This window comes from Notamacropus eugenii, chromosome 2 (genome assembly GCF_028372415.1).
Source record: "Notamacropus eugenii isolate mMacEug1 chromosome 2, mMacEug1.pri_v2, whole genome shotgun sequence".
Lineage (NCBI taxonomy): Eukaryota > Metazoa > Chordata > Mammalia > Diprotodontia > Macropodidae > Notamacropus > Notamacropus eugenii.
In genome coordinates this window covers 240,952,102-240,967,134 of record NC_092873.1, presented here as the reverse complement: position 1 = coordinate 240,967,134, position 15,033 = coordinate 240,952,102, and the positions used below count along the sequence as shown (strand labels likewise).

General features: G+C 38.3%; 1 protein-coding gene across 1 annotated transcript in view; it reads right to left on the bottom strand.

Moving 5' to 3' along the window:
* The window catches only part of UST (uronyl 2-sulfotransferase), a 400,010-nt gene that overhangs the window by 44,254 nt on the left and 340,723 nt on the right, over positions 1-15,033 (bottom strand). Inside the window, exon 7 of the mRNA XM_072643672.1 lies at positions 7,843-8,000. Within this exon, the coding sequence (XP_072499773.1) occupies positions 7,843-8,000 (158 nt within the window). The remainder of the gene's footprint in view (positions 1-7,842; positions 8,001-15,033) is intronic.

Genomic DNA, 15,033 nt, shown 5'->3' with positions numbered 1-15,033 from the left:
CTGAATGAACAATAACTATGATAGCTTCCCTATTAAGCAGATATTATTATGAACTAATTGCAGGATCATCCAGCAAATATTTAGAAATCTTTCTTTCTTTCTTTCCTTCCTTCCTCGCTCCTTTCTTCTCTCTTTCTTTCTTAAAATATGCCCATATTAAAACCATTCTACCAGGTAAAAATGTATTATTATTTTACTACTAAAACTCTATATTCTAAACTTTACAGTTAAGAATGAATATTTACAATTATCTCATTTTAACTCTTGCAACAATCTTGTGAGGGTAGAAGGACAGATATTCCCATTTTAAAGATTAGGAAACTGAGGTTCTGCTAGGTTGTACACTGTTACACTAGTAAGTGAGAGAACTGGCACTAGTACATCAATATTCTAACTGCTAGCTTAATGCATGTTTAAAAAAAATGAAATAGGATGAGCTAGAAAAGATGCTAAAGCTCACTCAGTCTAACCCCATCATTTTACATCCCAGGAAACTGAATCTCATAGAGGTTAGTCTTGCCCGATGGCAAATAGCCAGCCTGGGGCAAAAACCAGTACCAGCCTGGATTAGTTCAGTATTTTCTCCTATACCATACTGCTTCTGAAATGCTGTCCTTCAAAAAAAAATTAAAACACATCACTATTCACTATAAAATGCCAGGCTTTAAATCTGTTTTGTATGGAGTAGTCAATATGACATTTTTATTGATCATGAAAACTTTAATTTTCCTGCAGGAATTGGATGCTGAAATTTCTTGTACTGCATATTTGTCACTGTTTTTATAACCCCCAAATTTGTGTATTTTGGCATGCATCTGCCCCCAGAAAGAGGATTAATACACTTGTAAATCTGAGGCTCAGTTATCATTCCTTCACAATAAAAAGATGACAACATTTACACCTGGGTTCCATTTATCATCCTTGTTTCACTAAAGCATTTAAAAAGTAACAGTCCTTTAAAAATAAGTCCCCAATTTACAAACAGGCTTTATCCCAAAGGGTATTTAGGAACAACCTTTAGACACCTGTTTGGAATTTAGGACAGGTGTTCCCACAGAATCAGTGTTAAAAGCTAGCGGTTAACTTTGCCCATCAGTCTACATAAACCTATTTTGTACCTACAATACAGGGACAAAATCCACAATGTAGCTTATATACTGTTTCTCAGCAATGAAAAAAGTTGGAAGACATACTGCTAGAAGTTAAAATGAAGGCGATCATTAACAAACTATTATTCTGTTTAATAATAATAGCAAGCATTTATGTAGTGTTTTAAGACTTGCACAGCATTTAACGTTATCTCATTTGTTCTTCGTTACAATTCTGTACCATATGTGCAATCATTATCCTCATTTACAGATGAGAACAGTGAGGCAGAGAGAGGTTATGGGACTTGTCACACATCTAGTAAATGTCGGAGACAGGACTGAAACTTGGGTCTACCTGACTCCAAGTCCCACATTCTATCCACTAAGAAAACTGTCTGGATTTGTGGTGAATGCTGGTGCTTGTGGAGATAAAACACGCACACACACACCTATATATCTATATCTATATCCATCCATCCATCCATCCATCCATCCATCCATCCATCCTAGGGGCAGCGAGGTGGTGCAGTGAATAGAGCACTGGGCTTGGGGAGTCAGGAAGACTCATCTTCCTGAGTTCAAATATGATCTCAGACATTGACTAGTGTGATCCTGGGCAAGTTACTAAACCCTGTTTGTCTCAGTTTCCTCATCTGTAAAATGAGCTGGAGAAGGAAATGGCAAAACACTCCAGTATCTTTGCCAAGAAAACCTCAACTGGGGTCACAAAGTATTGGACATGACTTAACTGAGAAATATCTACCTACCTACCTACCTACCTATCTATCTATCTATCTATCTATCTATCTATCTATCTATCTATCTATCTATCTACCTATCTATCATCTATCTATCTATCTATCTATCTATCCATCTATCTATCCATCTATCATCTATCTATCTATCTATCCATCTATCTATCCATCTATCATCTATCTATCTATCTATCTATCTATCTATCTATCTATCTATCTATCTATCTGTCTGTCTATCTATCTATTCATCTATTCATCTATTCATCTATCTATCTATCTATCTATCTATCTATCTATCTATCTATCTATCTATCTATCTATCTATCTATCTATCTATCTACCTATCTATGTATTTCCTTTCCCCACATCTCCCTTATGATATTTCCTTTCCTTTATTAGTTCAAGGCAGAGAGATGTTAGTTTTAGTTTACCACCACTGGACTATCCAGCTTTCAAGGATTCAGTTTCCTTTACAGTCACATGAAGGGTTTGGATTCTGAAGACACTGAAAGACTTGTCACTTTTTGTCCTTGGACACTTGTGGGTGCATATGCAATGGTAATGTGGCTCTCCAAGCCTGAGTACCCAGTTTCCTTTAGAGGCACATGAAGTGCTTGGACTCTATAGACTCTGAAGGACTAGTCACGTTTATTTCTCGGATCCTTCTGGCTGATCATACAATGGTTATTTGGCTCTCTAGGCCTCTGTTTCTCATATGGTCACAGTAGGGGGTCTGGGTCAAAAGCTCTTGAAATTCTTGACATTTTTAATCCTTGGATCTTATTAGCGATCTTACACTGAGCTGTCCAGCTTTCTAGGACTCAGTTTCCCTTTGAATCACATAAAGGGTTTGGACTCTAAGGCCTCTGAAGGACTTGTTATCTTTTGTCCTTGGACACTTGTGGGTGCATATACAATGTTCATTAGACACTCTAGGCCTCAGTTTCAGGCAGAGGCCATGGAGGGGCCTCTAGTGAAAATGCATTTCATTTTCAATGCCCAAATTCCACTTAATGGTTGCCTTAGAGTGATTATCAATAGTAACAGTTTTTCTTTCCCTCCCAGCTTGATTTAGTTATTTTTCTCTTTTGCTCAGTAAAAGGGCCATTCACTGACTACTTCCAAAAGAGGCCTATTCATTCAATGGGTGTTACCTCCCTCTAAGTGGATACCTGACAAGGCCAAGGTCCCCCACTGCATCCTGGGCTGTCTCCAGTCATCCTGATGAATATCTGGTCATTGGATCCAGATGGCTCAGGAGGAGAAAGTGAGACTGGTGACCTTGCACAGCCCTCCCTCACTCCAATCAAAGTCCAGTGCAAGTCATGTCATCACTTCTCTGATGTTACGGTCTTCTTTGAAATGAAGGACGAATACAACCTTTCCCTCGACTTACAGATATCCTGTCTTCCAACTTAACTCATTAGTCCTCAGTAGGAAGAGCAGTAAACTCATATACTATAATCTATGCCCCTATGAACTTGATTGGGGCAGCTAGGTAGTGCAGTGGATAGAGTGCTGGGCCTAGTCAGGAAGACCTGAACCCAAATCTGGCCTCGGACACTTATTAGATGTGTGACCCTGAGCAAATCAAGTGAAATTGATTATCTTTGTTTGCTCATATGTAAAATGAGCTGGAGAAGGAAATGGCCAACCACTCCAGCATCTCCACCAAGAAAACCCCATGAAGAGTCAGATATGACACTAATGACTGAACAGCAACAAAATGAACTTGATATTTGTTCATTCATTCATTTGCCATTTATGAAGTGCTTACTGTGTACAGGATCCTAATCTTTAGTAGAGATATAAAAAATTCAGATAAGACCCAATTTCTGCCTTCAAGTATCCTACAGACTAGGAAGGAGATAAGATATCTAAAGATTGGTGACTGCTGTTACTTGATATTGTGTGACAAAGGCAATACAATAATTCTAAAGAAAGCAATGTGTTTTTAGGGGAGGGATGGAAACTTTTTAGCAGTTTGGTAACTGAAAAGACTGATGACAAACTGCACAGAATAAGAAGGTATGGAGAGATTTGGATCTGTACCCATGGAGGGCTTACTAACATTGATAAGATCCATTCAAGTAATGAAGGAAGATCAGATTTTGGGGAATTCCATGTTTGTTACAGGAAGACTGGGAAGTTAAATTCTTCACTTCACTTCCTCCTGTGTTTCCTTGTGTGAAAAATGAAGATAATAATTCTCAGACTGCCTACCTTGCAAAGGGCGTTATAAGGATCTAGAAAGAGAATGTTCTTAAGGCACTTTGTAGCCATAAAGCACAACCTGAAAGTGTGGTTATTATTACTGTTGCTAACAGCAATTATAATGGCATTATAATTGATAATGCCAAGAGCGTGAACCTTTTCCTCAAGCTTCTCCACTATTCTATTCCACGTTAGCTAAACAACAATTAAAGACATTTTTATTTTAGGTGTACCAATTTCCTATCTAGCTAGTTGGTGACATCTAGTTCCTGGGCTGAGCCATCATCTTCTTGGTTTTCATTCTGGGGATGCTATGTAGATCACAGATCATAACCTGCCCTTTGTGCTGGAGATGTCGTTTGTTGAATGATAAGTTGACATTCTTTCCATCTGCTGGGATTTAGGGTGAGCTCATCAGTAGCAAAGCAGATCAGGAAAAGACTTGATTGGAAGAGGTTGAATTTAAGTTGGGTTTTGAAGGGTGGATAGGAATTCTTCAGGAATAAGGGACATTCTAGTACACATTTCCATGTCTCACTGAGGAGCTATGAATTATCTCTTAACATCTTTCATCTTCAATTGCTCATTTTTTAAAGGTTAAGTAAACAATGAACAGCTAGGGGACACAGTGGATAGAGTGCTGGGCCTGGAGTCAGGAAGAATCACCTTCCTGAGTTCAATCAAACCTGGCCTCAGATACTTACTAGCTTTATGGCCCTGGGCAAATAAATCACTTAACTCTGTTTCCCTCAGTTTCTCCATCTGTAAAATGAACTGGAGAAGTAAATAGTAATCCACTCTAGTATCTTTGCCAGGAAAATCCCAAATGGAATCATGAAGAGTTGGACACAGTTGAAAAATGACTGAGCAAAAACAAAAATAAGAACACAGTAAAAAAATAAATAAAAAAAGAGACTGATGATGTAAATTCCTTGCATTATTCTCAACTGAAGTGTTCTCCGTCATTGGCTTGCTTTACTCTGACTCGTAGGTCTAGGACACAACCCATCTTGAGTGACTGAGGCAGGCAAAATCTACCATGTCATTCATTCCACAAAATCTGCCTCAATTAGTAGGGATATCTACTCTAAGCTGGACAACAATTAGTAATGTTATCTCTTAAATTCTTACCTACTCACCAAACATGTGCCACAATTTCTTACCTTTCTATACCTGCTTAGGCCTGGAATGTTCTCCCCTGCTTCTCAACTTGTTCATTTTCTGCCTTGTAAAGTTCAATTTCAATCCCATTTTCTCAAAGAAGCCTGCTGGGATCCTTCTACTAAGTAATATCCTTCCCCCTCCTCCCACCCCTTAGAGTTTGCATAGCTCATTTAGTTACTTGCTACACATTTTCCTATTATTAAAACTATTTGTATTTGAATCATATTCTGCAAGAGAGTATGTTCCATGAGAGCAAGGACTATGCCTTATTACCTCGGTATGTCCCTCAATACTCAGTTCATGCTCTATATACATTAGGTGTTTAAGAAATGTTTATTCATATGGAACATATTTATTATTGGACCTTCCTGGCTTCAGAGTGATTATCAATAGTAACTGCTACTCTTTCCCTCCCAGCTTGATTTACTAATTTTTTTTCTTTTGCTCATTAAAGGGGCCATTCCTTAATTACTTCTTAGAGAGGTTATTCACTGAATGGCTTAACCTCACTCTAAGTGACTACCTGAATAGGCCAAGATCTCCCATTACATCCTGGGCCGTCTCCAGTCATCCTGATGAATATCTGGTCACTGGATCCAGATGGCTCAGGAGGGGAAAGTGAGACTGGTGACCTTGGACAGCCTCCCTCACTCAAAACAGTATCAAGCACAAGTCATGTCATCATTTCTCTGATGTCATGGTCTACTTTGAAATTGAAGGACGAACACAGACAGACACTTATTAGGAACACTAAGAGCCCTAGATAAAAATGCTTCATGAAAAATATATTTGAAGTTGTCCTAAAAGAAATTTAGCGATGTTGAATTCAAACTTAATAATGTTTACAGTTTCCTAATAGCTCTTTTGCAATATACTGCTGAATAGGACACTCTGTCAGGTACTTGGGTTAGAAAGATGAAAATTCTTTCTTAATTATTCTCAAGACATTTGTATTAGGAGACTTCTGTGTCCTTCAAGGTATTCTATAATATGTATGCATACACACAAGTGTGTTGTATGTACATATTTATGTACATATGCACATACATATGTATGTGTTTTCACAGCTTGGGGTTTACAAAGTACATTCCTCACATCCAAGTGAGGTGCCTAGGTAGACAGAGCACTGTACCTAGAGTCAGGAACACCTGAATTCAAATCCAGCCTCAGATACTTATTCATTATATGAACATAGGCAAGTTGTCAGTAACTTGTTTGCCTCAGTTTCCTCATCCGTCAGATGAGGACAGTAACAACACCTACATCCCAGAGTTGTGAGGCCAAAATGACCCAATATTTGTAAAGTACTTTGCAAGACTTAAAGTGCTATATAAATACTAGCTATTATCATGATCATAACCAATGCAGGAGGGAAATGGAATATTACTATTATCATTATGCCTATTTTACAGATAAGAAGACTGGGCTTGTGAGAGGTTTAGTGATTTGCCCAGAGTTCCACAGCAGGTAAACTGTGTTCTAACTGGGATTTAAATGCATGTTTCTTTTGACTTTTGAGTACAGTGTTCTTTACTGCATCACACTTCCTCTTCTATTAGGGGAAACAGTACACACACAGAAATATACACTGCTTTGTTTCTTTTTAGTTCCTTATTTTCAAAAACAGGAATTCTCTGTCTCTCTCCCCCTCCTTTTCCTCCCTATCTCTCTCCATCCATATGTATATATATATGTATATATGTATATTATATATGTACTTTTTTCTATACACCCATATACGTATATATGTCAATGTAAAAAGTTTGCTCAAGTGGAAAGAGATTAAAGAGAGTAGGAAAGGTTGCTCGTCTTTTTGGATGTATGAGAAAGATAATAAGAAAAATAAATTAGTTCTGTAAATTAAGCTTTACAGGCTCTAGAAGATGCTACAATCTGTTCTCATACAAGCCCTGCCATATCATATTGTTTTTCTTGATCTAATCTGGAAACTGCTCAACTTGCCAGTATGGCATTTACATGAGACTCAACTTCCTTTTTTACTTTGCCCTTAGATTAATAGCAAGGAAGAAACATATCAGGATGTGTCTGACTAACAGAAGTAGGACCAGAAATATCTGATCACAAAGTTAGCTATGATCATGATCATAATGACTCCATGAGCTAAGTAGAACATTATTATTATCATTATGCCTATTTTATAGATAAGAAAACTGAGTTTCAGAGAGGTTAAATGTCTTGTCCAAGGTCCCACGGCAGCTAAGTGTTAGAGCTTGGACTGATCACATATGAAATAGTTTTTCATTTATGGATTTAAAAGATCTTAGACCCCTTGTTGATGAACTTCTTCTTCCCCCCAGTACCTTTAAGATGTATGTCAACTGTATTTTTACTCAAGTTCCTTTGACAAATAGGGAAACACTATCTGTCAGAAACAGAGTTTAAGATACTGAGTATCTTACTGTAAGATAGTTACAGTATATGAACCTGAAACCTGAATTTTATATTCCAGGCATCATTGCTCAAGCTTGAAGGAATTTCCTTTATTAATGGAGCAAACATTTTCTCTTCTTGACCTCAAGTTCTTTCCAATTAGCCTATGTGACCTTTTGCTCTCTGAACAACTGCCTGTTGACAGTGAAAACTCATCCAAAGGACCTCACCTGGGTTTTTGTAGATACTGAGCACATCCTTGAAGTAATGAGGTAAAAATCTTTCCAGTAAAAGCAGCACATCTTCCAGCTCTTCAAGGATCCCCACAAGTAGGAAATGTTCATTCACGTTCAGTTTTGCTCTTTCAAGGGCCCATTCACCAGGCTCCCTTTGTGGAGAGAGACATCAAGTTTAAGTAAAAGATTCTGTCTAGGAATGCAGGAAGAGCATTCTGCAAATCACTTTCAATGCTACTTCTGTAACCATGTAGGTGTGACTATAACACCCCCCCCCCCCATTTTCTTTTTTTCTGATTTAAAAAATTTGTTTTGCTGTATTTGGTTTTTACATCATCTGCCTTTCTCAGTATAGCCCTCCCCATTCCATTTCAGAGATAAATCCTTTATGACAAATAGTAAAAAGAGGAAGAAAAAATTCAGGACAACTAACCAAACATTTTGAAAAAGTCTGATATTATACACAACATTTAACATCTATAGTCTTCCACTCTGTAAAGAAGTAGTGTGGGTGAATATTTTCTTTTATTTCTTCTTTGGCACCAAAACTGGTCATTAGAATTTTACAGTATTCAGTTTGAATCGTATCATTTCATTGTATCATTGTTTTTTCCATTGACATCATTGCTATTGTAATTAGCTACCTAAGTTATAATCAGAGTATTTTTTTAAAAAAGAATTTAAGTAACTAGTAGAACTTACTAACAAATAATGCCCGGGTTAATGGAAGGTACATCTGGTCAACTCTAGAAGTCAGAATATAATTCTAGAAATGAGGTCTGACACTTTTGAGGCAGCATAGAGTAGTACAATGGGTGACAGATCTGGAATGGGAAGATATGGGCTCAAATCCTGCCTCTGACACTATCTACGTGATATTGGGCAAGTCACTTCTTCATGGACCTGAGTTTCCTCTTCTATTAATGGAGATCTAGGATTAGATGGCCTATGAAGTCCTTCTAACTATAAAAATATAATATGTTATTTATCCCAAATCATGCAAAACACATAACTGATATTAAAAGCTAGAGTAATACAGGGTATCCCAAAAATCTTGGAGTAGTTTTAAGTTACTAAAGTTTGACCTAAGACTCTTGGGTTGTCCTGTATGGAGTAAGAAAAACAACAATGACTGGAATACAGATCTTCTTAATCTATTTATTCTAATGGTTTCTCTAGTCCAAGATTCTGCTTTTGTGGGGTTAACATGCGGAATTAATCCATCACTCAATAAGTACTGAGTAAATGCTATGGTACTATGGTACAGAGCTATGTACTAGGCACTGTTAGGAGTTGGAAATAGATTCTGTCCTCAAGAAGCTGACATTGATCACCAAGAAAAAAATGACTCAGCCTTCAAAGAAGTCTATTTATGATGAGGTAGAGGATGGTCAACCACATTCCCATCAGAATTCTGACTTCAAAGAAGCCTTCAGTTAAGAGCAAAAGAAATGGGAAGTAAGAAAAGAAATGAAATCAGGAAGAATGTGAACTTCCTGTGTGCTTGTCAAATGCTTCATCACAGATTACGAGAATGAAAAGGAACCTCAGAGGTCATCTACTGTAATCCACACCAGAAGGAATCCCTACTATAGCCAAAATTTGCCTCTGGGGGAAACTAATCTCTCAATCAAAAGGTTTATTTTCTATCAGAGAAAGAATTTCAGGTTGCTATCATCACTTGTTCTTTAGCCTATAATATTTGTCTTCTCTTCGATGACTGTTCATTAATATTTCAGGGAAGCAGGTTTCTCAGAATGATATCAGGAAGAAAGACAGCATGGTACAGTAAGTTGCCTAGGATTCAATTTTCTCAACTTTATAAAATGGACAGCTTTAATACGATGGCCTATAAGATCCCTTCCAGCTCTAAATCTATGATCTCTACATGTGTCTAAGACCTCTCATGAGCACTCAGCTGAAAACACTAGGAATCCCTTTCTTTTAATACATTGATTTGCTAGAATTATGAAATTGTCTGCTAATAAAGTAATGAGAACATAAAAAACTTGAAGACATACTTCAGACCTGTTTGAACCACTTTCTCACCAGTGAGAGCAGGCAAGAATATAATTTAAAATTATATATATAAATTAAAATTATATATACACATGTATATATTTACTCTAAGAGCTATTTTTATTTGCAGGGAAGGTGTTCAAGATAACCTGCCCTCCCTGAGCTACTCTCCTCTATTCCCTGCATTAACCCAGATTTCTCAATTTTAAAACATCTGTTCTGCCCTAGTAGACCATAAGTGTTGGTTCTTGGCTTCCAAGCAGCAGAATAAATAGGGGAGTGAGTGAGGGGAACAACATGTAATAACTATTAGCTGCAACCATTAGGCCTGGAGTGAGAGACCAGTACCTGGAGGAGGGACTAGATTATGATCCAAGCTGAGAACCAGCTACATAAACAGGAAGCAGGGCCAAGATCAGAGTTAGTCAGGTTAACTGCTCCAGAGGGATAGATGGAAGATAATGGACTGAATCTGAGAGCAAAAAGGTTGGAAGTCAAGGGGAGGTTCAAAGGGAGTAGGGTCAATTAACACCATGGAAAGGGAAGAAAGTGAAGCATAGGCAAATGATGGTTTATGTCACCAAGAGACAGCATTCATTTAAAATAGCAATGGACCAGCCATGTCTCTTCCTCCCTTAGATGTAGCCTTATTGTTGTGGATTTGAACATCTTCCCACCTTATAGACTTTCCCCCCAGAGTTGAAAGTTATGTTTTGGTGCAAGACTTCCACCAATGTATGCCATTTTTCATGTTTTCTCTTCTGATTCAGATCTTCATAATCTACTATATACTGTAAGAGATTCCATTGCCTGAGTTCAAGATGGCTTAGATTATTTATTCTTACTGTATGTTCACAGTTAATGGAGATGGACAAGAGATTGGTAGCTATAGTTTTGTTTCCAGATGAACATGCTGAAATGACTGGTGGAAATTAGAGTGGATGTGTCATACAAATAGTAATCATAAGTGCTAACTGGTAAGCCATAGGACTCATCATCTGCATTATTGGGAAGGAGATGATATCTTGATCCATTAGGATCTTTCCCTTCCAGTTTGATTTTTTTTTTTATTAAATGGGCCATCCCTTGATTCACTTATTTTTTTAAAGTTAATTTATTTATTTTTAGCTTTCAACATTTACTTCCATAAATTTTAAATTTTCTCCCCCTCCCCAAGATGGCATGCAATCTTGTATGGCTTCTACACATACACTGTCATTAAACACATTTTCACATTAGTCATACTGTATAGAAGAATTAGAATGAATGGGAGGAACCATGAGAAAGAAACAAAACAAAACAAAAAAAGAAAATACTCTGCTTCATTCTGCATTCAGACTCCATGGTTCTTTCTCTGGATGTGGATGCATTTTCCATCATGAGTCCTTTGGAATTGTTTTAGATCCTTGTATTGCTTCTGAGAAGTCTATCAAAGTCAGTCACTGCACACTGTGGCTGTTATTGTGTATAATGTTCTCTTGGTTCTGCTCACTTCACTCAGCATCAGTCCTTGATTCACTTGTTAAAGATACCTATTCACTGAAAAGTATTGCCTCACTCAAAGTGAGCACTTGAAATCACCTTAGCTTAAAAGTGCCAAGGTCTCCCACTACATTCATCCTGATGATATATCTGGCCACTGGACCCAGATGGCTCTGGAGGAGAAAGTGAGGCTGGTGACTTTACACAGCCCTCCCTCACTCAAATCAAATTGCAGGTCATGTCATCACCTCCCTGATGTCATGGTCCTCTTTGAGAACGAAGGACAAACCATACAACCACACCTTAGTTTCCTGCAATATCCATTGGCATGCAGGTTTCAGGAAGCCAACCAGCAGACAACGTCTGTTCCTGGTGGATGACTTATAAGGTTTTGAGTATGCTCATGTGGTCTACCATCATAGCTGTAGTGGCAGAGTACAAGTTTTGCTTATTGGGCATCTCTTGGATGGTATACTGTCAAGAGCAAAGTTTCAGGTGCATAGAAGCTTGTCTTCCTTGAGGTATAAAGGTTGTGCCAACTTGTAGTATAGACGCAGGGCTTGTATGTAAAAATCTTGTGCCAGCTATAGGACCAACTGGTCTCATAACATAAGCGATGGGAAAGTCAAACCATCTAAAAATATCTCTGTGTATGTCATTGAGGCTTATGAGATATCCAAAGATATTCCAGGTTCTTGCTCCTTCAAGATGGTATCATCTGACCTCTAACTGGCTTTTTAATATATGTGATTAGGCTTTCCATCCAGTGCAGTATTGCTCAATTGAGATTAACCTGCATAAGAACTAAAGGTTCTCCCACAGAGCGGGAGAGAGCAGCATACTTTGTAAGAGGTCAGCTAGAACACATTGCAAGAATAGACAGATCAAAGGCAACTAGGTGGTGTAGTAGATAGAGCACTGGCCTTGGATTCAGGAGGATCTGAATTCATATGAAGCCTCAGACACTTCCTAGCCATGTGATCTTGGGCAAGACACTTTACCCCGATTGTTCCCCCCCGCCCCCCCAAAAAATAGAATAGATGATCAGTCTCTTTGATACATTGTTTGCGGCCAAGATGGCGGAGTGAGAACTCATACTCACCTAAGCTCTAAGACAAACTCCTTCAGATACCTCTAAAAAGAGAATCTGAACAAATTTTAGAGTGGCAGAATCCACTGGGAGACAGAGTATGGCAGATTTGTAGCCCAGGACAGTCTGGAAGATCGACAGGAAGGATCTGTTGCATAGGGCTGGAGGAGTACTGAGCGCACAGCACACAGGCTGTACCAGCACGGATCCCACTATAGCAAAGCCAAGCAGGAAGTCCTGGGCAGTCTGAAGCAGCAGCAGCACTGCGGATTCTCAAACATATCAGCCCAGGTCAGGAGTCCAGTGGGACTGAGTGAGAGAGAAGCGCAGCATCTCAGGTAATAGCAGTAGAGCTCCTGGGACTATCAGTCTGCAGATTAAATGTCCATGATAAATTGTTTGTGAGGACCCTAGTATCAGTTGTAGCATTTGTTTCTGCTGAATGAGGACCTAGTCCACAAAATTTCTAGAGGCCTCAGAGCCTATCTAAGATGGGGACCATAATGCCAACTGATTAAGAAGTTCAGTCTCAAGGTTAGACGGACTGCTGAGAATTGGTCAGTCTGGGAATGGGTGATGAAGGAAATCTTCTGAAACCTACTTGCTTGTGGAGCTGAATGGTAGCTTAGTTCCTTGGTTGTACTCAGAACTATAATAGTAGGTTAGAGTCTTTCTGGGTTTTCCCAAGGTGCATAGACTCTCCAATGTTCCACAAGAAGACAAAGAGGTTTAAAAACTTATAGAAACCTTATACTAACTAGCAAGAGACAGAATCCTATGCAGGTCAAAAGACTTGCAAATAAGTTGAAAATAAAAGATTTTTGGTTTTTTTTAAAGAGTGCAGTTGGCTGATGGCTTTCTCAACTCATCATTAAATTTTCTAAAAGTTTATCAGTTCAGGTGGGTATGTTCTAGCTCGACTTCTTGTTAAGGAGCTAGCATCTTGTACCATGGTCTCTTGCCCTTCTTGTTTCATTTCTTTACTTCCTGGAAGGCCTCAAGGGCTCCCCAGAGTGTAGCCAGTTCTTTTGTGGTCTGGCCCAACTGTTACTGGAGCTCAGTGTTCTGGGATTGCAGTCCCAGTGACTCAAAGACAAGCCAAGACAGTAGAAAACAGCTCTCTCACTGTCTGAACCATAGGGTGGAGGAGTTACTTTTTGTGTGTGCATTAAATAAGATTGTGGTCTTGTCTTCTACTGAGTTGAAGGCAGTGCAGAAGTGAGGGGTGAGTGTAGTCAGTGTATGATGACATTAACAATGAATAGATTTAGAGAATGAAAGAAGGCATCATCCAAGGCTGGAGAAAAGCAGGAAAACAGAGAACCAGGTTAAGAGAAAAGCCAAGAGTTTATAAACAGTAGGTATAAAGTAGTGAAGAAAGTTTGGAAATAAAAAAGATCCAAAGGCAGGGGAAGGGGAAGAGGGAAAGTGTCAAGAAGAATGTCAAGGAAACATCAAAGAGGAAAGGAAACAGAAAACATTGGCGATGGACAGTTGGTCTTAAGTAACACATCAGCTAGAAACGCCCTTTTTTTTGGGTAGCAGCATGTGAGGGAATCCCAGCCTCCCAGCTGCAGCCATGTGCAGGTAGGTCTTAAAAGTAATATTTCTAAAGGCAAGGCATGAATTTTATTCTTCTCATCTATATCTCTATATCTTCCATAGCTTTTAGCATGATTCCTTACAGTGAGTGACAATGTTCTGAGACTGTTTAGCTACGTGTTAAAAATGAACAAACAAAATATTGTATTGTCAAACAACAGATCACTTAAAATTTTTAATTGTTTAAATTTAAAGCTTTTCATTTAATTTTTAAAACTAAAATTTTTAAGTTTAAGTCACTGCATTGGATGAGAGATGAGATTTCTCAGGAGAAGCAAGTAAATGGGGAAAAGTTGTGATCCCTAGAAAAGCAGCATGATAAGGTAAAAGAGGGACTAGATTTTGAGTCAAAGGACCTATATTCAGATTCCAACTTTGCAACTTGTAACCTGTGTGACCTTGGATAAGTCAGGTAACCTCTTGGGCCTTGGTTTCCTTGTCGATAAAATAAGGAAATTGGGCTAGGTGACTTCTAATATTTCTGACACCCCTGAATTTTATGATCTACAAATACTTGTGATCTACAAATACTTGAAATAACAGATTCAGAATAAAAATGTTCTGTGAAAAGTCACTTAACTTGTCCATGATCAAGCTAAAGATATCAAACATGTATGGCAAGTAGGGTAGCCCACGAATTCCCAAGGTTTGAAGCAGATTAAAATGTAACTTGGAAATACTTTGCAAATAAGTAAAAATACAACAGAACACAGATAATGCTAATTTATTGTTTCTAAGTCAACATGTGGACAAGGACCCATTTCTGATTGAGTGTGACACCAGTGATCTAGGAAAACTCCCTAAGACTCTAAACTGCACAGAATGTGCTGATCTGCATTGGCAGAGTGAGTTTATTAATCTGAGAGATCCCCATATGAATGAAATGACAGATGTCGTTCCTATTGTCTAGTCCATCTATTTTATCTTTAGTGTTTAAGCCTTAATATTAATTGAATTCCAGAAATGTGGGATGCCAGGGATGAAAGTGCTGA